At 36.4% G+C, this 26,659-nt stretch overlaps 1 protein-coding gene across 7 annotated transcripts in view; it reads right to left on the bottom strand.

Moving 5' to 3' along the window:
- RYR2 (ryanodine receptor 2) overlaps positions 1-26,659 on the bottom strand; it is a 738,653-nt gene that overhangs the window by 357,193 nt on the left and 354,801 nt on the right. For all 7 annotated transcript variants that reach the window (XM_045087357.1, XM_045087359.1, XM_045087360.1 and 4 more), the window contains 2 exons: positions 17,204-17,278; positions 9,841-9,997 (listed from right to left, as the gene is read on the bottom strand). In XM_045087357.1, coding sequence (XP_044943292.1) covers positions 9,841-9,997; positions 17,204-17,278 — 232 coding nt within the window. The remainder of the gene's footprint in view (positions 1-9,840; positions 9,998-17,203; positions 17,279-26,659) is intronic.

Here is a 26,659-nt window from a genome sequence, read left to right as displayed (position 1 = left end):
TTTCTAATATCCAGTATATACTATCAAAAATAAGTAAATGTGAAAAACAAGAAAGGATGGTCTATACTAAATTAAGAAAACAAAACCAAATGTGGCTCATACAAGAAAAAATAATGACAAGTAACAGAAATGATGCAAAGATGGCCCTTAAAATGAGCAAACAGGGACTTTAAAGCAACTATTATAAATATAAAATACATTCAAGGACATAAAGGAAAACATTCACATAATGAATGAACTGATGGGATTCTCAGTTGAGAAACAGAAACTATATAAAATGAAATGTATTAGCAAAATAGAAACAATAATTGAAATATAAAATTAATTGGATCAGTTTAACATCAGATTGGAATTACAGACTAAGGAGTCAACGAAGTTGAAAGTGGATCAATAGAAATTTTCCAGTCTCAAGATGGGACTGCTTTTTGGGTTTCTTTAAAGATTTATTTAGATAGAGAGAGAATGCACACATTGCATGGTGCGAGGGGGGAGTGCGCAGAGGGAGAGGGAGAGAGATAGTCCCAGACAGACTCCAGCCTAAATGTAGAACCCGATGTGGGGCTTGATCCCAAGACCCCGAGATCATGACCTGAGCCAAAAACCAAGAGTCGGGCACTTAACCAATGGCACCAACCAGGAACCCCCAAGATCGGATTGCCTTTAAAAGCACTCTGACATAATAGGCATTTTGTCATTAAGTGGAAACTTTTCTCCAAAGACTACCTAATATTTAATTCCCATACCTCCTGCATTTAACTTAGGAAATGTTTAGATCCTCACTGTTATCTTAGCATTCACTAACATTCATAAATTTTTAAATAGTCTAACTGTCCCTCCTATAAGAATAGTCTTGAGATTTGAGAACCATAAAGATGTTCAGAAAGGAAACTCTTTTTGAGACAGTCTCGAGTTACTGAAAAAACGTACATTTTTACTATTAGATGACTTTTTGGACAGACATTTCCCCATTTGCTTCACAGACAACCACAGCACACTATACTTCAACTATGAGAGAAATGTTGTCATTCTACTGAAATTGCTTCTTGACTGCCTTCTTTCCCACTTGACTATTAATTAGTTTTTCAAAGGCAGGAATCATATGTCTGGTTCCTTCATCTCAATGGCCCATATCCCCAGGATTGGAATGGTGCCTGCAAATACTAGATTCTTGATAAAGATTTATTAGATGAATAAATTTTTGGAGGAAAATCATACACCCCATTAGATTTCCCACAGAAAATACACTTGTAAACTACTTCTAATCCTAACATTCAAGTAATTCCACTTATGAATGCTTAGAAAATCTAATTTCCTAATGAATAGCAAAATGGTTCGAGAATTAGAAAAGATCAGTGTGAAAAATACTAAGTGATATTTTGGCTTTGGGCATACCAAGCTGGCTCATTAAGCCAAAACTATTTCTGACAACTGTCCATATTAAGTGATATATAGGCATTGGATAAACCAAATGAAGCTCATTAAGATATCTTTTCGAGGGGCAGAGGGAGAAGGAGAATCATAAGCAGTCTCCACACCCAGTATGGAGCCCTATGTGGGGCTCGTGGGGTTCATGACTTGAACCTAAGTCAAGAGTTGGACACTTAACCAATTGAGCTACCCAGGCACCCCGAGGCTCATTAAGATTTTTAAATTAGTCATGTAGGATTATATTCCTATTATAATGGACAAGGTAGTTCAGAGAAATTCTTCTAGCCTTAATTTAAATCATCCTTAAATCCTTCCAAATTATTCTGTCAGGTGGCTGACAGACAGGAAGTCGGGGGGAAAAAAAAAGGCCTTTATGCTTAAAGGATGGGAGTGTTTGTTTTTGTCCTAGCCAGTTCTCCTTAAGACAAACAATAATTAAAATTAGGAAAATTACAAGGTCAAAATTTTTTGGCTTCTTTATGGTGCTACACTTAAACACAAAATAGTCACTGAGAACTCAGTCTAAAAATGTAGAAGGTTTAGAGAAATTATTGGAACGGACAGACCAGGCCAACCTTTGCCTATCCAAGCAGGGTTATAAAAATACATAGCTTTTTTTTTTTCCCTGGTGTTCAGAAATCTCACGAGGAGACACTCTGGTGGGTGGGTTTGTGGAGAGAAGGGCTTTAAAAAATTTCTTGTTCTGGAAGCGTCTTTGAGCAGCAGTAAAACAAGATCACAATGACTTAGGAAAAGCTCTCTGATACCTTGTGTAATCCCTACTCCCGGAGCGTGGTTTGGGCCAATAAAAATGATGGGATAGCACTCATGATCAGATTACATTACATGGCAAAAGTGAAAAGATCTTGCTGATGTACTTAAGGTCCCTATTTTAGTTGACAGTGAGCAGATACCCTGGGTGAGTGACAGTTAATCAGGTGGGTCCTTGATGGAGGGCTTAGACTTTCCCTGCGCTCAGAGACTGCAAGCAGCTAGCCTCGTGGGGTTCCCTCCTAATCATGATCTTCCTTTCCAGCCACTTGCAGGATAGACTCCAGACTTGCTTAACCAGTCCTCACAATCTCATAAATTGTGATAATTTACATAATAAAAATCCCTTAGTATGCATATATCTCATGCTTCTCTGGTTGAACTTTCATATACCTCATCTTAACCACAGGTTTCCCAGAGCTCATTCTTGAGCTGACTGCCACTAAAAAGGATCAGCATAAAAATTCTAACTGAATTTCTATGTCTTCTATAATTGGCATTATTTTTATTATGCCATCAGTACCCCTTGTAAAGGGTGACTGAAAAAATTCATTTTGAATTTAATCCTGATTAAATGCAAAATCCATCTCCACTGATGATTTTGTGTAACTATTTTGATAAGAAAAAACCAAATTCACTTTGCTTTTATTTTTTCAGCTATTTAATCAATCAACAGCCATAACAGTCAAGATGATCACAGGTGAGCAATGTACCATTTCTAGCTGACATTATTATTATTATTATTATTAAACCTTTAATTGACTGTGGACTCTGAGAGACAAACTGAGGGTTTGTGGGGGTGGGGGTGAGCCTGGTGGTGGGTATTACGGAGGGCACGTATTGCATGGAGCACTGGGTGTGGTACATAAACAATGAATTCTGGAACACTGAAAAAGAATAAAATAAAATTTTAAAAAAGTGAAACAGGAATAAATACTAAAAATAAAATAAAAGGGGTTTTAGTTTTAGTATTTATGTCTGGAGTCTGAAATTGCCACATAACCCATCCAAGCCTCAGTTTCTCAACTGCATAATGAAGATTAAAAATATTATCTAAGCTTCATATCTATGATTAAATAAGATAATGGAGGCAAGGTGCTTAGCACATTACTTGGCATATGACAAACTGTTACCCGTTACACTTATTTTCACTGCGTGTGTATATTTTAAAACATCTTAAACATTTTTCGAACCAAAAATTTAAAAAATCCCCAAATAAAAATGAAATACTAAAAACTATGTCTTGAAAAGTTTTGTTCTTTCTATTTCTGCCATACGATCCATAAGTCCTGTCATCTCAATGGCAGCCTTTTCAAGGTAGGTATTCCAACATTTCAGCAGCAAAAAGTTTTTGTTCAGGGTGTGTGGAAAAGAGAAAACTGGAGAAAGTCACCCACTGGGGAATATTTTAGTGATATATTAAGCTACAGAAAAATTACTTCTGAGGGGGAGCATAATAATTTGTAATTGGCAAGTCCTACCAATGATTAAAACTGACATTTCAACACACTTGAAAGTGATCGTTCAAGTTCTAGTAATAGTGAAACTGAGGAATACTTAGTCTAAAAAAATCTACTTAAATCAAATTGAATCCTTCATTAAGTAAACTGTTATCTTTAAAGGAAAACCAACATAATCACTTTTTAATTTATACATGTATCAAATTATCACATTGTGTAGCTTAAACTTATACACGGTTACATGTCAATTGTATCTCAAGCTGGAAAAAAGAGAACATAGGTTATAAAATAGTGGAAAATAGTTTTATTCTGAGTATTCTGAAAATATGTACTTATTAACTGTTGAGTCTTCCATCAAATCTTGAATTTGAGGCTGGGCACTGACTGCTCATATTAGTGTCAAAGACATCCCAATGAGAATAAAAAAACAAACAAACAAACAAACAAAAAAACCCAACTGCTCCTTATATTAACTAGAATAGTTTTTTAAAGCCACTTTCACTTAAACTTTTAAGAATAATCTTAATGATTTGCTAAACTTTAAGAATATACTTTCAAAGGGGTCTCAATAGTTACAGAGAAGGGACTGCTTAATTAAGTACAAAGAATCATGAGAGATGATTTTTACTTCTAGAATTTCCGAAACCATATTCTAAATCCAAAAGTTGACATTTTCAACTGATCTAGAAAAGTTCAATTTTTCATCAATAATGAAGACTTGAGTTACAACACAGTAGTTATAACAATCAACAGTCATTATTAATTGTGTACTCAAAACATACTAAGAATAGAAGAAATGCTATATAAAAAAGTCTCCACCTTCCAGAAATTGAAGTACTCATCATTTTTATTGGAAATAGTATAATAAAAACATATAAAGATATAACAAGCATTTTTAACCTGTCAATAGGATTGAAGAGGGGTGCCTCAGTGGCTCAGTGGGTTAAGCCTCTGCCTTTGGCTCAGGTCATGACCTCAGAGTCCTGGGATTGAGCCCCTCATTGGGCTCTCTGCTCAGCGGGGAGCCTGCTTCCCTCTCTCTCTCTCTGCCTGCCTCTCTGCCTACTTTTGATCTCTGTCTGTCAAATAAATAAATAAAATCTAAAAAAAAAAAAAAAGACTGAAGAAAAAAAGCAACAAATATACCTTTAAGTGAAATATATATATATATATACCTTTAAGTAAACCCTATATTTATTTCAAAGACCAGGGGCCATGAGCAAATGTGATAATTAACATAGTAATGAGAGAATTTATTTATAATATTTTCTCTAAAATCTTGATAATATAAAAAATGTTTTGTTTTAAAAATAGATAATTTCAGGGCGCCTGGGTGGCTCAGTGGGTTAAGCCGCTGCCTTCGGCTCAGGTCATGATCTCAGGTCCTGGGATCGAGTCCCACATCGGGCTCTCTGCTCGGCAGGGAGCCTGCTTCCTCCTCTCTCTCTGCCTGCCTCTCTGCCTACTTGTGATCTCTCTCTGTCAAATAAATAAATAAAATCTTTAAAAAAAAAAAAAAAAAAAAATAGATAATTTCATGTACAATTAAAGACTATTTTTATTCTATTTCAGTTGGTTCTAAGTTCAATGCTTCTTTATTATGTAATTGCAGAAAACAACTTTCCTCAGTTTTCAATTTTAATTATTGGCTTAAATATCCAAATATGTATCTATTTGCTAATAAGTAAAATACATATATGATACAGTTGTTTCTGAGTAAGGGAATGTAATTTTCCCTACTATATTTCTTTATTCCCTTTAAAAATTTTCTGTGATTATTATACATAATGAAAAAGTAATTTTAGAAAGAAATGATGGACTTTCTATTTCTATGTCATGGGAAAGAACTATTACCTAATTTGCCAGTGATTTTAGATGAAAATTCTGTGATTGTAGAAATAAAATGTCTTCCTGGCTTTCACCTCTACCTCACTACTCTCAACCATGTTATCATATATAATTATCATGGTGAATTTAAAAAGTGGGAGTTTAGGACAGTGAATTATCAACTACCTTCATATTAGAGTAATTTAATAGGAGATTCGTTTTAGAGAAATCTAATAGTTCATTACGAAGTACCATTGGGATCCTTGTTCTCTATGTCCAGTGTAAGCTATGACATTACACAGTTGCCAAAATCCAGAAACAGAACCCCCAAGCAGAGAGGATGAGAAAGATCTAGCCAGTAAAAATTCTTCAGATGCCAGCTACACTCTAATAATGACAGACTATTAGCAGAGATATTTGGAGGAAAACGTTTCAAAATCTACTATTTTGGCCTAGAACTTCTAACCAGAGCTTCTGAAAATATTCATAGTTTTTGAGTAGTTCCAATTCTAGGCATCCAGCAACAAAAAATGTACATAAAACTTAATGTCCAAGAATGTCAGTGCAATGGTTGTTTTCTACTTTAACTGATGTTTTGTTGTTGCAAAAGAAATACGGCTATTAACAAGCAAAATAATCCAGAGATTTGTTTTTTAAAAAGTTAAAAAATTTCCCCATACTTACTCTCGTATACCTTCCATTCTGATGTTTCTAAAGTACTCAAAATTAAAAGATTAGTATAGAGCCTTCTGCATCTATCATATAATCATATACGTAGACACATACAAGAATTTCTTTTTTAAGTAAAAATAAAATAAGTTTTTAAAATTACATTACAATTTTCTTTTTAGGATGTACTAGGTACTAGGATGGATATTTTTCCAGATCAGTATATTCTGAAAGCTAATACCACTTAGCTATCAACAATGTTTGTTGAATATTGGAGTCTTCTAATTTTTTTGCCATGACCAAGAATGATAAAGTTAACCTGCACAGGTTTTATAGCAGTAAGACAATCTCCCCACATTAGGAAAAATTACATTGCTAATGTATGTTCATATATGTTCATGTGTTCATGTATGAACATGTGTGTATTCATATATGTATAATAGGTGTGTGTGCGTTCGGTGGCTATATGTATACAACAAAGTTTAAAAATATGTCAATACACATTTCTCTTTTGTATTTCCAATATCCATGTGAATAACTTATCCCCATTTTGCACAGCCATCCAATTACCTCCTGGGGAATCAGGATTGCTATAGAAAGAACAAAAGGAGACCAGCAGTTTCAGTATTCAGATTTCTACAGAAACAAGAATTTTAGAGACCACTGGAATATGATTGTTACAGAAATAACAAAAACAGAAAAGAGGAACTCAGTTTTCAGATTTCTACACCACAATTCTGACTTTTTGCCTGGGAGCCTGTGGAGGGCTGGGGTGGTGCGTCAACTGTGTGGGGCCCTGCAGGGTGAAAGGCACACCTCCAGACTCTGGGGGTAGCCAGGCAAGGGGATAGGTGGGGATGAGTGAACTAGACAGTTCAGGGTTCCAAGCCTGGAGTTCAGGTGTGGTTATTTAAACCCCCACTGGACAGGTGGTTTAGGGCAGAGTTAACCTCCTGTCCATGGCTCTTCCACACTCCCAGCCCAGTGACTTGGACAAGTGATTCATCCCTCCTGCCCTTGGTCTCCCACCTGTAAAATGGGTGTCTTGATACTCAGTGAGATCAGTTACAGTTGGCAGACCTCTAAGAGGTCACAGAAATGTAGCAATTATTGTCTTTAAAAAGCCAAGGAGTGTGGAAAGAAAGGGTCCCAGTGAGTTCCCAAGCCAGGTCGAGGCAGTCCTTAAATGTTCTGAAGTGAATGGATGCCTGTGGAGGGGAAGGGTTCCTGGGTAGGCTCCCCAGGCTTGGACACCCTAAAATTCCTCAGTGGTGTGGAATACGTATATATTCCTTATTACATGGCATTTACATCTTCTGTATGTCATGATCATGAACTGAGAAATAGTGACTTCATGTCTCCTGCCACTAGTTTTTCTGTTTATTTCCTCTTGGATCTCCTATAGGTTTGGTTTAATGAATATGAATACTAAGCCATTTTATGTAGTACACAGACTTGGTTAACTGTTACATCCTCAGGGAACTGCACTGATACTATGATACAAATATCCTTTGTCTCGCTCAATACTTTCTTTTATGTGAATTTCTCCTCATCTGATATTAAATCAGACACTTCTTTGTTCTTATTTGTATTTTCCTGGTATTCCATGAGCCATCTTTTAATTACAAACTTTCCAAATAAAACTGCTTTGGAGGTTTCTCTTAAAGTCAGCATCATTTATATGTCATGATCCAATATGAAATTTTTATTTTAAATTGTGATTTTAGCCCATTTTTATGTGTTGATAAGGAAAATACATGAGATGTCCACTCTGTCACATTTAGGTTTTCTGTTGTTACATTTTTCTCTTTTCTAGTCGTTTGCTATGTGGCCTCCTGTCTCTGTTGACTTGTGGGTTTTCATGGCTGTTCTTTTGGCCTTGTCCTCTTTCTACTGGATTGTATTACAGACAACGACAGCGGTAATATTTTCCTCTTTTTCACCAAGTCCCCTCTCCCCCTTCACCACCTTTTTTCATTATATTTTAGTGTTTGCCTTTTTACTGTTAAATCTTATACTTCATTAACTGACTTTTCAGTTTTAAAAAATATTACTTGCCTGCTGGTAAGGCAATCAGAGCACTTACTGCCCCTTTGACTTTTTACCTTTCACCTCCAATTTTGGCTAGACTTTGCCCCTGTAAATGCTACAGCTTGAAAAACTTTTCCAACATCTTTCATTGTCATATGCCTGTTCAGGTTCTTCTTCTCTGGGATTTTGTTTTGCTGAATTATATTTTGCCCTTAGGAGGCCATGCATTTCCTTTAGTTTTTCTAATTTTCTGCCTTAAAGCTCTGTGTCACTTTAATCGGTACCATCTTTTTGTTTTGTTTTGTTTTTTGTTTTTTACTTAAAAAGGGCTTCTACCATCAGATAACTAATTCCTCTTTGCTGAGCTGAATGTTTGTTTCCCTTTTTGGACTGAGGTAATGGATAATGGATAATGGATAATGGATAAACTAACAAACTCCCACCCTTGTGCTTAGTTAGGCTTGAGGAAAAAGCCCTCAGCACTAAGCTCATTCACAAATAAGACCAATTGTGCTTTCCATCTACAGAGACGAAGAGCAACAGGCCACCAGACATCCATGAAATACAGCATTCAGAGCTCTCTATGGGTCCACACAAGAAACAGAAACATGTGAGCCCTGTCTGAGCTCCAGCTCTCTACTCCCACCATACAGAATAGGGATCTATACTGCCATCTCTCCCAGAGATCTCTGGGGAACTCAAGAGTGTGGACCATCTACCATCACTCAGGAGAACTAACAGAAAGGCACTAGGGATGTGTAGTCAGGCTACTATCTTCTCACAGTTACTTCTGGACTCATCCAAGCTTCCTTTAGCTACAACAGGGACATCAGGTTTTGCAGCTCTGCGACAAATCTAATCAGTAATCCAGCTTCATTCCTACCATTCTGCTCAAGTTCACATTCCTCATGAGATTAAGGACACAAGTATATAATTATGACCAAAATTAATACAATAGATGCTTGGCATTTGTCAATTCAACATGTGATTTTCGACTACTCCAGAGACACCTCACTGTTCGAGACGTTTGTTATTTTGCTAAAGTCTGAGTGGGGTTGGTATTGCATCGTGGGGTTGGTAGGCTGGGCACAGTGCAAGAGGTCCTGAGGGGACGAGCTGGGCTGGAGCACCAGCATTCCAACTTGACTTTCTTGCCTGTGTTTTTTCCTATTCTATTCATCATCTGGTTCAGAGGAATTCTTACTAGAGATCTAAAGAGTTTTTCTTAGAGGCTTTTTCCCCTACAAATGATTCAAAAGACCCAGGAAGAAAGGTCTGCAAGTAAAAGGAGATATGTAAATGGGCCTCTGAGGTTCCGACATGCTTTACCAACATATCCTGAAAGGACAACATCATGAAGTTTGTGCTAAGTGCACTTGTCAAAGCCGAAGTAAACAGAAACGAGCTAAATGAATGTCTTATACGTAAGCAACCAAAGAACTATAAAGTAGGTGAGACACCTGGGCAGGTTTTAGTGGTTTAGGAAATGAGTTTTAAAGGAATGGATGGAAGAGAAACTGGAAATTTAGAAATACATGTCAAAAAATGCCAAGAGAAATGATAGTCACATCCTTTCTCTTTCCATTTCTAACATCAAAAGAAATGTGGTGGGGACATAATTACAGGTAATCCAAAATTATATTTTCTGTCTTACCTTGGAAGATCGGAAGGTAAATGCCGTTGATTTTACATCAGCCTTTTCTTTGTCCATGAGCAGAAGGCTTTTGTCTTCCATGAGACTCAAGTATTTTCCTGTTGTGACATGGCGTAGTCGGAAAGGCTGTCCCCATCTTATGTGGCTTCCACTCCACCTAACAAACACAGTTAAGACCTGATCCAACAGCATCCACAATCATAGGAGAAAAAGCAATTAAGAAGTATGTGTTGAGACAAGGAACTTTGCTTATCATAGACTGTCTGATTTAAAGTTCTCAAATACCTTGTGATGTTGGTGGTATGAATTTCACTCCACAAACAACAAACTGGTTATCCAGAATGACTAAGTAATAGTCTTACACAGATAATAGTAAATTGAAGCAAAATTTAACTCAAAGACCTGGATTTTAAATATAATGCCACCCATACTATTTACTGCCCCATGCAAAGATGACTAAGTACTTGTGGTCCAAGGTAACGTCTAATCACTAGTCACAGATATGGAAATTATAAGTTTAAAGAAAACTTTAGAATTTACTAGTTAAAAAATTCTGTTGAATTTGCAGCCTTGAAAAACAGTGGTAATTCCGTCAATGCCTAATTATGATTGATTGGAACTCATATATATAAATTAAAGTATACATTTACTTGAAACCTATTCCTGTGCATTGAAATTTAATAATGTGGAACAATTATATCATTCAAAACTCATCAACAAAAAGGACAAACCAAGAAAATGAGAATTCTAAAACAGTCAAGAAAGAAAAAAAGGAAAAAAATAAAATGCAAAAAACAACATACAAATTATGGTTGCAAGAAAAAGATAAAAAGCCAAGTCATGATCATTAAAATCTGTTTTTAAGATTTTTTTAAATTTATTTTAAGCATAACAGTATTCATTGTTTTTGTACCACACTCAGTGCTCCATGCAATCCGTGCCTTCTATAATACCCACCACTTGGTACCCCGACTTCCCATCCCCCACCCCTTCAAACTCCTCAGATTGTTTTTCAGAGTCCATAGTCTCTCATGGTTCATCTCCCCTTCCAATTTCCCCCAACTCCCTTCTCTTCTCTATCTCCCCATGTCCTCCATGCTATTTGCTATGCTCCACAAATAAGTGAAACCATATGATAATTGACTCTCTCTGCTTGACTTATTTCACTCTGCATAATCTCTTCCAGTCCCGTCCATGTTGCTACAAAATTGAGTATTCATCCTTTCTGATGGAGGCATAATACTCCATAGTGTATATGGACCACATCTTCCTTATCCATTCGTCTGTTGAAGGGCATCTTGGTTCTTTCCACAGTTTGGCGACCGTGGCAATTGCTGCTATAAACATTGGGGTACAGATGGCCCTTCTTTTCACGACATCTGTATCTTTGGGGTAAATACCCAGTAGTGCAATGGCTGGGTCATAGGGAAGTTCTATTTTTAATTTCTTGAGGAATCTCCACACTGTTCTCCAACGAGGCTGCACCAACTTGCATTCCCACCAAGAGTGGAAGAGGGTTCCCCTTTCTCCACATCCTCTCCAACACATGTTGTTTCCTGTCTTGCTAATTTTGGCCATTCTAACTGGTGTAAGGTGGTATCTCAATGTGGTTTTAATTTGAATCTCCCTGATGGCTAGTGATGATGAACATTTTTTCATGTCTGATAGCCATTTGTATGTCTTCATTGGAGAAGTGTCTGTTCATATCTTCTGCCCATTTTTTCATATGATTGTCTGTTTTGTGTGTGTTGAGTTTGAGGAGTTCTTGATAGATCCTGGATATCAACCTTTTGTCTGTACTGTCATTTGCAAATATCTTCTCCCATTCCGTGGGCTGCTTCTTTGTTTTCTTGACTGTTTCCTTTGCTGTGCAGAAGCTTTTGATTTTGATGAAGTCCCAAAAGTTCATTTTTGCTTTTGTTTCCTTTGCCTTTGGAGACATATCTTGAAAGAAGATGCTGTGGCTGATATCGAAGAGATTACTGCCTATGTTCTCCTCTAGGATTCTGATGGATTCCTGTCTCACGTTGAGGTCTTTTATCCATTTTGAGCTTATCTTTGTGTATGGTGTAAGAGAATGGTCCAGTTTCATTCTTCTACATATAGCTGCCCAGTATTCCCAGCACCATTTATTGAAGAAACTGTCTTTTTCCCACTGTATATTTTTTCCTGTTTTGTCGAAGATTATTTGCCCATAGAGTTAAGGGTCCATATCTGGGCTCTCTACTCTGTTCCACTGGTCTATGTGTCTGTTTTTATGCCAGTTCCATGCTGTCTTGGTGATCACAGCTTTGTAGTAAAACTTGAAATCAGGTAACGTGATGCCCCCCATTTTATTTTTGTTTTTCAACATTTCCTTAGCGATTCTGGGTCTCTTCTGATTTCATACAAATTTTTGGATTATTTGCTCCAGCTCTTTGAAGAATACTGGTGGAATTTTGATCGGAATAGCATAAAAGTATAGATTGCTCTAGGCAGTACTGACATTAAAATCTGCTTTTTAAAATGACTTCCAGATAGGGGACAACAGAAAAATCAATATACAGATCATCCTTGTTTTGTGCAGTGCTGTGTAAGCTGAAAGTCACATGTGTATGAACCTTGTATGCACTATGGTACTGAAACATGGCTCTGATATCCACACCTTTCAGTTAGATCAGTTATGCGCAAAACAGGGGGTATAGCTCAGGGGTAGAGCATGTGACTGCAGTTATGCGCAAAACAAGGATGGCCTCTTAACGCTGATAAGAATTATGCTGAAAATCAAGTAAGTTTTTCAAGAGCTAAAAATGAATGAATAAAAAAATATTATCAGGCATATAAATTCAAAAGGAAATAGTGATGGCAAAGCTGATATTAAACAAATTAGAATTTAAGGTAAAAAGCATAAAAAGGATACATGTGGGTGTTTTATAAAGAGAAAAAACATACTCTAAAAAAGAAGGCATGTCATGAAGCTTCACAGGGCAATGGAAAAGAGAAAATGAGACAAAAGAAAAAGATAATTAAATATAAAAACAATTACAGTGGAAGCGTTTATCACTATGTAAAGAATCAAATAGACAAAAAAATGAAAGTATGGAGAATTTTAACATGATTTTATTAATTTGTAAGCTTGTTTTAATATAAGATGATTATAAAGGTCATCAAAAAATATAGGGCCTTTTGTAGTCTACAAATTGAGAATACTTTTTTCAAATTCACCAATTTTAGTAAACTGTAAGTCATTTTATGCTGATTTCCTAACTTGGATTTTTCACTTTGAATATTAGCAGGGAAAACAAAGTGATACTGTAATAAGATCTTTATTACATGGATATGTTTATAGAGGCAATTAATTTGGACAAGTCCCCCAACTAAAGTAATAACTGTGTGCCAATAAAGCCTACTAATAACACAGTATTGTTAAAAATGAAATTAAAATTTGCTTACCAGCAAGAGAATATTAAATCATTTCTAGTCTGGTAAAGGAAAAAGCTTTGTTTATTCCCCTCTTATAAAATAAGTGTATTCTTTGCAGATGCTATGAAAAACACAATTATTTTTAATATTCACATTCATTATTTGAAGAACCATCTAAATGTTTTTTTTCTAAGTAATGACTCATCTTAATCATCATAAAAAACAACTTCATTTTCAAAATAGTTCCAAATGTAGACCAAGCAATACTTTGTACCAGATTTCCTAGAGGGTATTCTGCATATGATGTACAAATCTACTTAATAGGGTGCATATTTACAAGCACACCTATCAAATCACCAAGAGAATCTGGCCAATTATCAGCAAAACACTGAAAAGTCTAAGTACATTTTCTTTAGTGTATAGCCATTCACATTAGCTGACATCCAATGTTCATGGCCCAGAAGAAAAGAGGACAAGCCTAGGAGCATCAGAAGGCCGCAAATATTTAGTCAAAGCTGAAAACAGTAACAGTAACACAGAAATAGAATATGGTAACACAACAGAAAACTATTCCCTATGTGTTATCTATATTCACTTGAAATGACCTCAAGGGATCAGGAAGTATTTTGGTCAGTTGTCATGATACATCCACCTTTGATTTTGTGGGTTCTTTGTAACATATAAGAAGGCAGAACTTGAAGCATACACAATGCATATTTTTAATAGCAATTATCATTCCTACTACAGAAACCAACATGTATTTTACTTACAATGTTCTAATAGCTTTACAATACTGGAATGTGTTCTCTATTATATTTAACTCCCAAAGTTAAAAAAACACCTTATTAAAATGTTCATGATACTGAAAAATTTTTGACAGTATTAATTTTATTTATAGGAGTATTTGATATAAAATACATAACTACTAGGCTGCATAAACTATATCAAATATATAGTTTGAGACCTGGTTGGAGGAAAAAAAAATGAATATCCCAAATATTATAGTATAAAGATTGACCTTCAGGTATAAAATTCTGTTATAAACATAAGCAGAATGTTTAACTATCATCTTCTAAGTAAAAAGAAAAACATGAGTATTTACATGGCCAATGCATATAAGAAGCTGTGTAAAGTCAACGTAGTCTAATGTGTACATTTACAATGAAGTCAAGGTAGTTCAAAAATTCAACAGAACCTGAACCTGAAAAAACACTTAACATAATTACATTCATTGCAAGTGAACCTCCTGCTTTTCTAGCACAGACAGGAAGATCAAATGGTGCAAATCAAGGGCCACGGAGTCCAACAGAAGCATCTCTCTTTCCTCTGTTGAAAAACTACCTGCTTTGGGAGCTGCTCTAGTCCCCTGCTGTCATTTGGATTCTGAGGCAATCAGGAGGAGACTTGCCCCCTTTCACCTCTGACTGACCTGGAGATCAGCTTCTTTTTATATTCTCAGTACCCCCCCCCACCATTCAAGTGCAAACAGACCCCACAGTGGCCATTTCAAACTTCAAACAATAGGCAACAGTAGAGAAAAAGAATCCAGATCACATCATGGAAGGATACGCAGAAGACCTCGATTTATGTAATTACAGTTCATCAAAAACAACATTGACAACAAAAAGGAAGCCCTGCCTGGTTTTCAGGAGTTTGTATCCTTCTGGTTTTGTTTTGTTTTGTTTGAGATTTTATTTATTTATTTGACAGACAGAGATCACAGAGGCAGGCAGAGAGAGAGGAGAAAGCAGGCTCCCCGCTGAACAGAGAGCCTGATGTGGACTCGATCCCAGGACCCTGAGATCATGACCTGAGCTGAAGGTAGAGGCTCAACCCACCGAGCCACCCAGGTGCCCCAGGTTTTTTAATCTACAAAGTGAGACATATTTAAGGCCTCCTTTGCTCAAAACAAACAAACAAATAAAAAAACAAACCCATTTCTTTAAGCACATAATCACGAAGGGGAGGGATATTTATAAATTTGAAAACACATCTGGAGTCTGTTTTCCAATGGTGGCCACATCTATCTCAGCTTCACTTTAACTATTTCTCTATTTAAGCTGTCATTTTTATAACACACAAGGTAAAGGAAATACCTGTATGTCTTTAAAATCCCTTTCCCTCAATTCTCTGAATCATTTATGAAGCACACAAAAGCTCTGAGTTCCCCTTAGTTCTTTTTATGAGGCTACCACTTCTTTTTCCACCTTCAGAGATGCATTTCCAGTAAAATTTTTCTTTCAAGTTCAATGTTTACCAAAAATTTTAGTACTTAGGTAATTTCATCAGCTATGTATTTAGATGGAAGAATTTACTATCAGCTAATTAACAATTAATGGGGTTAAAATAGAAGAACTTTTTAAAGTTACAGACTTACTATCACCAGAAATGTAAAAATATTTACATACATATTTTTGTTGCTTAGGTATATGCTAGAGTGAGCAAAAACAGTCTTTCAACCATAAAAAAAAAAATGATTTGAAATAAAAAACTCTGTCATGGGAGAATAACAAATATCATGAAAATTAAAGAGTATATAATTTCTACTGTTAAGGTAGACTATGTTCAAGTATTTTTAAATAAATAAAGATGGGTATTCAATCATAGCAGTATTTAGAGTTAATGGGATACTTTTAAAAGAGTGGTATGCTATTTCATTTTAAAATATCACTTCCGGGGCACCTGGGTGGCTCAGTTGGTTAAGCGACTGCCTTCCACTCAGGTCATGATCCTAGATTCCTGGGATCGGGGATCGAGTCCCACATCGGTCTCCCAGCTCCATGGGGAGTCTAATTCTCCCTCTGACCTTCTCCCCTCTCATGCTCTCCTCTCTCTCAAATAAATAAATAAAATCTTTAAAAAAAATAACTTCCAATAATACCCCATGAATTATATTCTATGCATCTATTTAAACTGATAATGAAAAAAAAACTATAATGAAAAGTGTAAATGTCAAACCTTACAATGTTCAAGGATGCACCTTTCAAATTGTTTCAAAACTAATGTATGGGATATATAAGCAAAAATAACTAAACTACTTTAATCATCATTAGATAAGCATTAATCTCAAAATAATAGGCCTTACAAAGGTAACTATGCTATACCAAGATAGTTCCCTATAGCCATTCCTGGAAACTATAACTTTAAATCATTAATTTCCTAAAAGTGTAATGTAATTGGGAACAAATACACTAAAAACTTGCTCTGTAGGCAAAGGAATGAACCTTCCAATCAACAACAAAAAAATCTAATATTTTAATTCTAATGAAAATAATTCACAATGACACCAGTATGATCAACATTGCATTCATCTACAGGAACTAAAACTCAACCTCTGAACAAAATTTTGAAGCCACCAAAAAGGAAAAAAAAAAAAAGAATATGAATATAGATGTATTTGTTTGTATAACGAACGAATACACCGTGACTTTGTATTGCAATCCAGATTTCTTACTCAGTGATCAAGGGATTTGTAAGCAAGGATAGTGACTGCCAGTAACAGCCCTTGTAGTCTTGTTCATGTTCAACTTTCCTGTGTACACGGCCCTTTAGACTGTTAAACCCAACAATGTCAGACCTGAAATGTAAAACAGGCTTACAAGCCATTTGTCCTGTTTCCAAACCTTACATCACTCTGTCCTAGAAGCACTTTCTGCTAGGAGATGCACAGACGGTGAGGAGAGGGCATTACCCAAACAAATCAGGCTAAAGACAAGAGCAGATCATATAGAATTATAGATTTACTGCATACCACCTGGTGAATTAAGGCTAAAGAAAGCAAAATAAATGTAGGAAGAAGGGCAAGAGGAGAGAAACTCTCCAGCAGTTTCTCATTTGCTTGTTCCATTTGCTTGTTTGCTATAGTTGTTTGCATGAGCTTTCGCATAAAAGCTCAAGTCCACAGCACTGCAAGTATTTTGTACACTCGAAGCACTCAGCTCTATTCACAAATTCTACTTACGCAACTCTTAGTGTCTCTAGTCTCCACAGGGAACGTGCATGAACGGATACAGCACCACCTTCATAGTGAACAGTTCTGGTTTAAAAAAAAAAAAAGAAAAAAAATAAGCCCGATTTTAACACGTGTCATTCATGGACTCTATTTTCTCAAGCCAATTACAAGAGAAAAGCAAATGGAAAGCCTTTAGATAAAGTTATACTTTCTGGCATGAGACAGTGTAACTGGAAATAAAAATAACAGAAATAACAGTAACAGTGATCAATGTAAGTTTGTCCTGGATAAACTCTTAATTTAAATGTATTCTCTCATCATTTTCTCCCTCTACTTCCATTCATTCCCTCTGCCTCCCCGCTGCTCACCTCTTTCCCTGTCTGCCTCTCCCTCCCTCCCTCTCTCCCACTAAATACATTCACTGGACTTATTTAGATGAGGTCCATTGAAGTACTCAGCTATGAGTTTACATATAGTTTAATACCTTATTACTTAAACATACACATATAATTATTTGTGGTTCTAAATTCTGTTCTAGATATATGAACACTGAAGAAATATAAGAACATATTAATTTTAGTGCCTTATTATAACAATCTGCAAAATGATGGCAGAAAAGTATAAGGACCACCAAAAATATAAACATGAAACAAAACAAAGGTACACAAGAAGAGAAATAACTTTGAATGAGCATCACACCAACACTAATTCAAAGCTCTCATTATGATAATTTGTTAATATGGTAAAAGTAATGCTAAGTAATTTATACAGATTATCCAAATTCAACTCTATGCGAACCCATTGAGATGGTTTTAGGAAAACCAATGCTTGTGCATACTCCGTGTTTCCTCCCTGAGACTCACTGTCTCTGCCTCTACTGGATCTCCCTCATCATTCAAACACACATAACCTTATCCTAACTCAAACATAATTAACACACTTGACCATATTCTCCTTTCCTGCTCACCCTCTTTATGTGCCTCATGATCACCCTCTCACTTCTCCGTGCAGTCCAGTCTTGCTTTCAGACCCACTTCTCCAATGAAACATATTTGCTAATGCCATAAAATGACATTCATGTTCCAAATTCGATGGACTGTTGCTGGCTTTTGTTTTTGTTTTACACTGTGGAAACACCTATTGTCCAGACAGTTTTTCGAGCACCATGCTCCCTCACCTGCTTTTCCTCCCACATGCTTAGAGATTCCTTCTCATTGTTTTTATTATGGAATTTTTCAAAGATAAACAAAAGTATAGAGATTATTATAATAATATATAATATATAATATATTTATATTAAAATTGATCAGTAGGTTCAGAATCTCTGTGATCCATCCATTGTAAGAGATTTATGTGTACCAACGAACAATGCCATGGTGGTGGTTTTCAGTCACGTCCGCAGATGTAATTACGTGGAGAGATTTTTAGAATGTGATGTCATGCCCTCACGATGCATGCACTCACAAGATGGCCAATTAAGCTACATCTGAGGTCGGAATTTTTTTTAAAAGCTCTCCAAATGGTGGTCATGAGAAAGTCATGTTGAGAAATCACAGTTCAGATCAATTTCTAAAGCAGCACTATGGATATTTTGGGTCAGATTATTCTTGGCTCTGGGTGACTGTCCAGTGCCCTGATCCCTGGGCCCTACCAACCAAATGCCAGCAGTAGCTGTCTTCTCCACCACCACCCCCTAGTTGTGATAATAAGAACTGTTCCCAGATATTACCAAATGTCTTCTTGGGGAGAAAACCAACCCTACTATTGAGCCACTGATATAGATTAGTGGCTTTCAGTCTTTAGTGAGTATCAGAATTATCTTACAGGTTTTTAAAAATATGTATTGCTTCGTAATCCAGTAGCTATTTGTGGGAATGCAAGCTGGTACAGCCACTCTGGAAAACAGCATGGAGGTTCCTCAAAATGTTGAAAATAGAACTACCCTATGACCCAGCAATTGCACTACTGGGTATTTACCCTAAAGATACAAACGCAGTGATCTGAAGGGGCACGTGCACCCAAATGGATATAGTAGCAATGTCTATAATAGCCAAACTATGGAAGGGACCTAGATGTTCATCAACAGATGAATGGATAAAGAAGATGTGGTATATATACACAATGGAATACTATGCAGCCATCAAAAGAAATGAAATCTTGCCATTTGCGATGATGTGGATGGAACTAAAGAGTATCATGCTTAGTGAAATAAGTCAATCGGAGAAAGATAACTATCACATGATCTCCCTGATATGAGGAAGTGGAGATGCAACATGGGGGGTTAGGGGAGTAGGAGAAGAATAAATGAAACAAGATAGGATTGGGAGGGAGACAAACCATAAGTGACTCTTAATCTCACAAAACAAACTGAGGGTTTCTGGGGGGAGGGGGTTTGGGAGAGGGGGGTAGGGTTACAGACACTGGGGAGGGTATGTGCTATGGTGAATGCTGTAAAGTGTGTAAACCTGGTGACTCACAGACCTGTACCCCTGGGGATAAAAACACATTATATGTTTATAAGAAAAAATAATAATAAATAAAAAAATTTTTAAAAAGACACAGAAAAAATATATATATATTATTTATATATATATATATATATATATATATATTGCTGGATACCCCTGCCCCCAAGTTCTTAATTCAATAGATCTAGAGTAAGTCTAAGAATCTATATTCCTAATAAGTTTCCAAGTGACTTTGGTGCAACCGTTCCAAATTCTGAGAACCACTGGACTAGAATGTTATTTTATTAGGACATTGATTCTTAAGACATCGTTGTATATTAGAATCGCCTGGAAAGCTTTGAAAACTCCAATGAACAGACAATTCCTAGACAAAGTAAATTAGAATCTCTGGGTATATACTTAAAAACATATGACAAAATATAGATGTATATGTGTATGTATACGAACATAGATAGATACATAGATTTTTAAAACAATCAGACCTTTCACAAAGATCTTGTATGGGGCCACAAAGAAAATTTCATCAGATACTTTTAAACCTAAAGCTATTTACTCATATTTTCTAATTATAACCAATAACACCTGGAAATAAATACTAAAAAGGGTTTTATAATTTAAGAATTTGGAAAACTCAGAAACTCTTGTAAATAATTCATGGGTCAAAGAGGAAACAGAAACCATACCATATCTAAAAGTAATGAGGACAAGAACATTTCATAACCAATCTAGGATTCACAGGTAAACTTTGAAAAATTTAGGCCTGAAATCCCTTAATTATTAAAGAAGTAATGAAAACAAAACTTGAGTTGTCTGAAGAGAATAAACAGGGAACGAAATAAACCACAGAAAAGAAAAAGAAGGGATTCTATGACATATTAAGGTAAGTAAAGTCCAAGACTGTAAACGATACACATTTTATGTACAATATAAATAAACCTATGGCATATATGTATGTGGACACGCAGACATATTCTCTATATAAACATGGAGAAAGCTGCTGAATAATGAACACCAAACTGGTAATACTAATTACATAATAAAAGTTCTGTAGGAGCTAAGCTTGAGAATTAAATGGACTCAAAGAAACAAATAGCATGAAAAATGTTTACATATTATTTATGTAATATTTCTTTTATTTTCAATTACCCTTCAAATGTTTTATTCTTCCACTACTTTTCCTTTATTAGCTGACTTTAACAATGCTCTTGAATTTTTTTTGTTTATGTAGACATCTAATGATATTTTAACTTAGGAGGAAACTAGTATTTAAAACACAAATATAAAGTCAAAGGAAAATTGGATCCTCCTTCCTACCTGACATATTTTTAGCTTTATCTGGTTGGCTTCCTCAATATTTGCCTCCTCAAAGCACTTCCTGCCTTGAATTATTAGATTATTTCTTTTTATTCTCTTAAATGTTTCACTGGTGGTGTAGAAAATCTGACGACTTACTCATCTTTGTTGTCAACTGAGAAAAGCTTTCCTATTATACAGAGTCTCCCCCCATAAATACATGGCATGTCACTGGTTGTCCAATCAACTATGTATAGGCGATTTCAGACTGAAAACTGGCCTCCTGATATCCAGATCCTAAATTCAATAAAAATCAGTCCATCATAAACGACACTAAGGGCATTTAAACTTATTTAGAAATCGGTCCCCCTGGACAGACACACCTGCTCTCTGAAGGGATCATCCCTTTCCCCTGCAATGTGCCCAAAGTACCCAATCAGAATCCAGGAAAACAACGGTTGTAAAGAACCCCAAATTTACCAAATGGCTTTAGAGGCCCTATTTAAACCCATACAACTAAATGATCAATATCATAGCAAGTGCTTTTGTCAACAGAAGACGAAAGGAGAAAGATTCTCTAAGGAATCGAAGAGACCCAGAGCAACAACTCTTTTGGAGCTCAGCATCCCAGGAGATTTCAGTGCAAACGGTAGTAATGTTGTCAAAATTTAAGGGAATGTCAAGGTTATGAAACACAACAGTACTATGCAGCTCTCTGTTCACTCCAAGACTACTTTTCCAATGAACCACAACGACATTATCACTACTAAGAAAATGATGTGTTAAGATAACTGGCCATTGATATCATTGATAGAATTTTTTTTCAAAGTATTTCCCACCTCATGAATCAGAAAAACTCAAAGTCACTGTAATTTCACTGACTATGAATTTTTTAAGTACACACACCTAATAACCAACAGTGTGTGTCTCATTCAACAATATTTAGAAAAATTCCAGGCTTCAGGTTCTACGTTATGCCTACATAACACGTTATCTCCCCATATAATACGCTTCATTAAGGAGCTCCTATTTCAGGCTGGTCACATTAAATGGCCTGAAGAGGCCCTTTCAGGTTATTCTTTTTAATAAGTACAAATTCTTCCTATTATATCATCAATTCCACTTCTCCTAAGTATTATAATGTTGTCCACTGAAATAAAAGTAGTGAGCTACTTCTGTATTTTTGGTTTATAAGATACAATCTTGATCTAATCTCAATTGTTGAACCACTTATTTTTCAGTAGAAAGGCATTCTGACAGCCGGAATAGGTCATCTTCAGAATCCGAGGCCGGAAGAAACAAGATTAGCATCGTAATAAAAGCACAGTCATGAGGAGCTCTTCAGAGCAGGACAGATGGCATCTATTGGTATGTATTTATTATAAGAATTTTATAAGATACACAACTCCCATTAGTGGACTTTCACACAGAATCATAAAACATGATTAATGAAAGATTCACCCTGGAGAAAACTACTTCTTTTCACTTTATGAATGTTGCCACAGGGCGCCGTCATTAGATGGCCTCACAATGCTTAACTCACATCCAGGACGAGGCACTGGGAGTGGACAAATCACTCTCACGCTTGACTGTGACTAGCTTTCAGAACATGTCACTTTGTCATATGAACTTGGGCGAATTAACTGAATTCCTCCAGGCCTCATTTTTTTTTTTCACACACATAAAATGAAGCTGATGGTCACAGGGTTACTGTGAGGAAGAAAGGGAAGCTATAACCCATGGAGACCTCTCGAAAGAGTCCTCACACAGCAAATGGGGCTCTGAGGGTGTGGAGGAGAAGGAACAGGAAGAGGAGGAAGAGGGGCAGGAGGATGGTGACGCGCTCAATCTTCCCAAAGATAGAGTTAAAAACCCAAAACTTTGTGTTGAATTGAACAGATGGTAGGTAGTACTGTATACTTGTTTACAAACAAAGACAGAGGAAGTCCTAAATTATAAAATTGCTTAGGATAACCTAAGAAAGAAATAAAGCCATAGTTTTTTTTGAAAATTTTTAAAAGATTTTATTTATTTATTTATTTTGATAGAGATCACAAGTAGGCACAGAGGCAGGCAGAGAGAGAGGGGGGAAGGCTCCCTGCTGAGCAGAGAGCCTGATCAGGGCTCGATTCCAGGACCCTGAGATCATGACCTGGGCCAAAGGCAGAGGCTTAAATCACTGAGCCACCCAGGTGCCCCGCAATAAAGCCATAATTTACATGACCTCCTTGCTAGGTTCTTCTACTGCACAATCGTGTGGTTCTAGCATTCCTTTACAGCCATGATCTACATAACTCCTTTTGCTTCTGCTAGTTCTATGCACGAAATAAAGTGATTCTTCATTTTGTACCTTTGGGGTCTCAAAATTCACATAAAAATCAATTTGACTTTTCTTGGCATCTACTGCAGGACACTAGAGGAAACTCAAATTCTGAAAAGAATATACACATAGATTAAAAGCATATATTTTTTTTTCCTAGCCACTTTCTCCCTCTCGCAAAGACCTACTTCTGAAGGCACCCTGGGTGCTTTCGGCTCCCAGCAAAGAACTGCCCCATGTCTCCATGACTGTTGGGGCTGACAGGCCCCCCAAGACTTTCACTGCCACTAGGAAAAGGAGTTCTAGAACATGACCTGGCAAACTCTTCTCTAAAGGTCTAGTAAATACTTTAGATTGAATGGGCCATATATATTTTTTCATACTACTTAACTCTGAAAACATATAAATGGACAGTATGTGAAGAAATATGCATGTCTATGTTCCAATAAAACTTTATTTAGAAAAACAGGCAGTGGGCTGGATTTGACCTACACACCACAGTTTGCAAATCCTGGTCTAAAAGATCCTGCCCACATTACTGGTAATTTAAATCTCAGAATCAGCTAGATGAAATCTGAGGTCTGGGGTCTTTCATAACTGTATTAGGGTTCTTCAGAGAAAGAGAACTAACAGGATACAGACAACTTTTTTTTTTCTTTTTTAAGATTTTATTTATTTGGAAAAGAGAGAGCACAAGTTGGTGGGGGGCAGAGGGAAAGAGAAAAGCAGACTCCCTGCTGAGCAGGAAGCCCAACACGGGGTTCAATCCCAGGACCCCAGGATCATGACCTGAGTTGAAGGCAGACGTCCACCCACTGAGCCACCCAGGAGCCCTGAGCATTTTCAATATCTACTTGTTTCTTCCCTTTTGTCATCCTCATTCCTAAAGTGGTATCACCCAGGAATTATTCGTTTTCTATTATGTAACAACTGACCATTGACTTATTAGTTGGAAACAATACCCATTTATCATTCTATAACCTGTAGGTTAGAAGTCTGGTTGTGGCATAGTTGGGTTTCCTGCTCAGGATCTCAAAATGTTGCTTGGGGCTGTGTTCTTCCTGGAGCCCAGAGTATTCTCTTAAATTCAGTGGTGGCTGGCAGAAGTCAGTTGTTTGCAGCCATATGGTCCCTGTTTTCTTGTCAGCTCTCAGACAGGGACCTCTTTCAACAACTAAAGGTTGCCCTCAGATCCTGGCCACGTGGGCCCCTCCATAGACTCTCTCACAACATGGCAGCTTACTACTTCAAGGTTCACAGGAGAATTTTTTTTCACACTTTGAATCTCTAAATTCAGCAAGCTCAGTCTCTTCCATTAATGGCTCACCTGATTATGTCAGGCCAACAAAGGAAAATCTTCCTTTTGATTAACTCAAGGTCAGCAGACTGGAAAACTTAATATGGAAAACTGGAAAACTTACATATGCAACAAATTTCCAACTTTGCTATATAATGTTACCTAATTGTGGGAGTAAAATCCACCATAGTCATAGTCCCATCACACACAAAAAAGAAGGAATTATACAGACCTTGTAGAGTAGGAAGCAAGAATCTTGGGGGCTCAAGTCAATCTTCTACTCTCTATTTGTCCTACTCCTTCTAAACTTTCCTTTCTTTTGAATTAAGTATTTTTTCATATTATTTTTCTGCTTTCCTCTTTAATATTTTATATCCTTTTACTATATTTTAACTGATTAATATAAAGATTATGTGTGCTTGGTTATTAAAATATGATGTAATTACTAATTTTACCACTTCTCAGGCAACACAGAACTGTCATTCAGTTCAACTTATTCTCCTCCTGACTCATGTGCTGCTCTTAAGATGAATTTTGTTCTGCATAGTTTTTATTTTTCTATAGTTTTTAAAAACCAAGATTTACAACTGCCATTATTTTATTTAATCAAGTATTTACAAGTTCTCCTCATATTTGCCTTCCTCCTGCTCTTTTCTCCCCTTTATCTCCAAAATTATATCTGAGAACATTTTCTTCTACTTGAAGAACACTCTCTAATATTTCCACAATTTGCTACAAGGCTGCTGGTAATAAAATTCCTCAGCTTTGTCTTTGGAAAATTGCCATTTTAAAGGGAACCTGGGTGGCTCAGTCAGTTATGTGTCTGCCTTTGACTCAGGTCATGATCCCAGGTCCCGGGATTGAGCCCCATGTTGGGCTCCCCATTCAACAAGGAGTCTGCTTCTCCCTCCATCCCTTCCATTCCTGCTCATGATCTCTCAATCTCTAGATCTCTCTCTCTCAAATAAATGAAATCATTTTTTAAAAAAATGATTTCAGTACACAAAATGGTCATCAGGCTGGCAGTTATTTTCTTTAAGCACTTTGAAGTTTATATCTCATGTCTCCAATTGTTTCTTAGACAAAGTGAGATGTAAATATTACTATTGTTACTTTTAAGGTACTAAAGGTTTATTTTTTTGCTATGTTTTACTATATATTTTTTTGCTATGTTTTTAAGTGTTCCGTTTTGTGTTTGTAGTTTTACTCTCATGGTCTTAAGTATCCTTTCTGTCCATCTTAGGATTCAGTCCTTAAATCTGTATCTTAATACACCTAGTCAGTTGTGCAGAATCCTTAAGCAGTTGTATTAAACATTGCCTGTGTTCTAGTGTATTTGCAAGCTTTCTTGTTTTCGCTCTTTCTCCTTCTCTCACTGCTCCCCTCCCTTCTTCATCTTTTTATTTGGGAGCTCCAGTTACATGTGTGATAAAATATTCATCATTCCCCATATATTTTCTTATTCTCTCTTCTATATTATATTTTCCAATCTCTTAACCAGCAGTGTTTCAGTCTGAATTCTTCTGACCTAATCTCCAGTTCACTAATTCTCTTTTCAGCTACTTCTAAGCTGATGTTGAATTTATTGAGTTTCTAATATCAGTTATTTTAATCTTCAGTTTCATTTTAGGAATGCCTACAAGATCCCTTTTTATAGCTTTCAATTCTCTATTAAATTTCTTCATCTTTTAACTCTTAGGTCATAATAATCATAAGTATTTTAAATTAATATTTGTGGTAATTCTATTATCTGTGTACCCATGACCTTGTTTCTATCATGTGTTTGCTGTTGCTCCTTGGTCAACTCCTATCTTACATGCCTGTGTTGTATAACAAACAAATTGGCTGACCAATGTCCCTGCTTCTTGGGAGCGAGACTCTAAAACCTCGCAAGTTTCCACATGAAAGCAGGGGCTTTGGTTTTCAGGAAACCCCTGAATCACAACTCAATTTCGGCTAATGAGTTCATTCATGTCAGCCCAAGACAGCTTCAACATGGGGGTTGGCCATGCTAGAAAGAGCAGTGATGACTAAAAGGTTGGAAGTTTGATGCAGCCTGACCTCCGGGGAGGGGCAAGTTCAGTCAT

Source organism: Mustela putorius, unplaced genomic scaffold (assembly GCF_011764305.1).
Source record: "Mustela putorius furo isolate JIRA1106 unplaced genomic scaffold, ASM1176430v1.1 tig00001118_pilon_pilon_pilon, whole genome shotgun sequence".
Lineage (NCBI taxonomy): Eukaryota > Metazoa > Chordata > Mammalia > Carnivora > Mustelidae > Mustela > Mustela putorius.
Note: the sequence above shows the minus strand (reverse complement) of the source record. Positions and strands in the feature narration are given on the sequence as shown.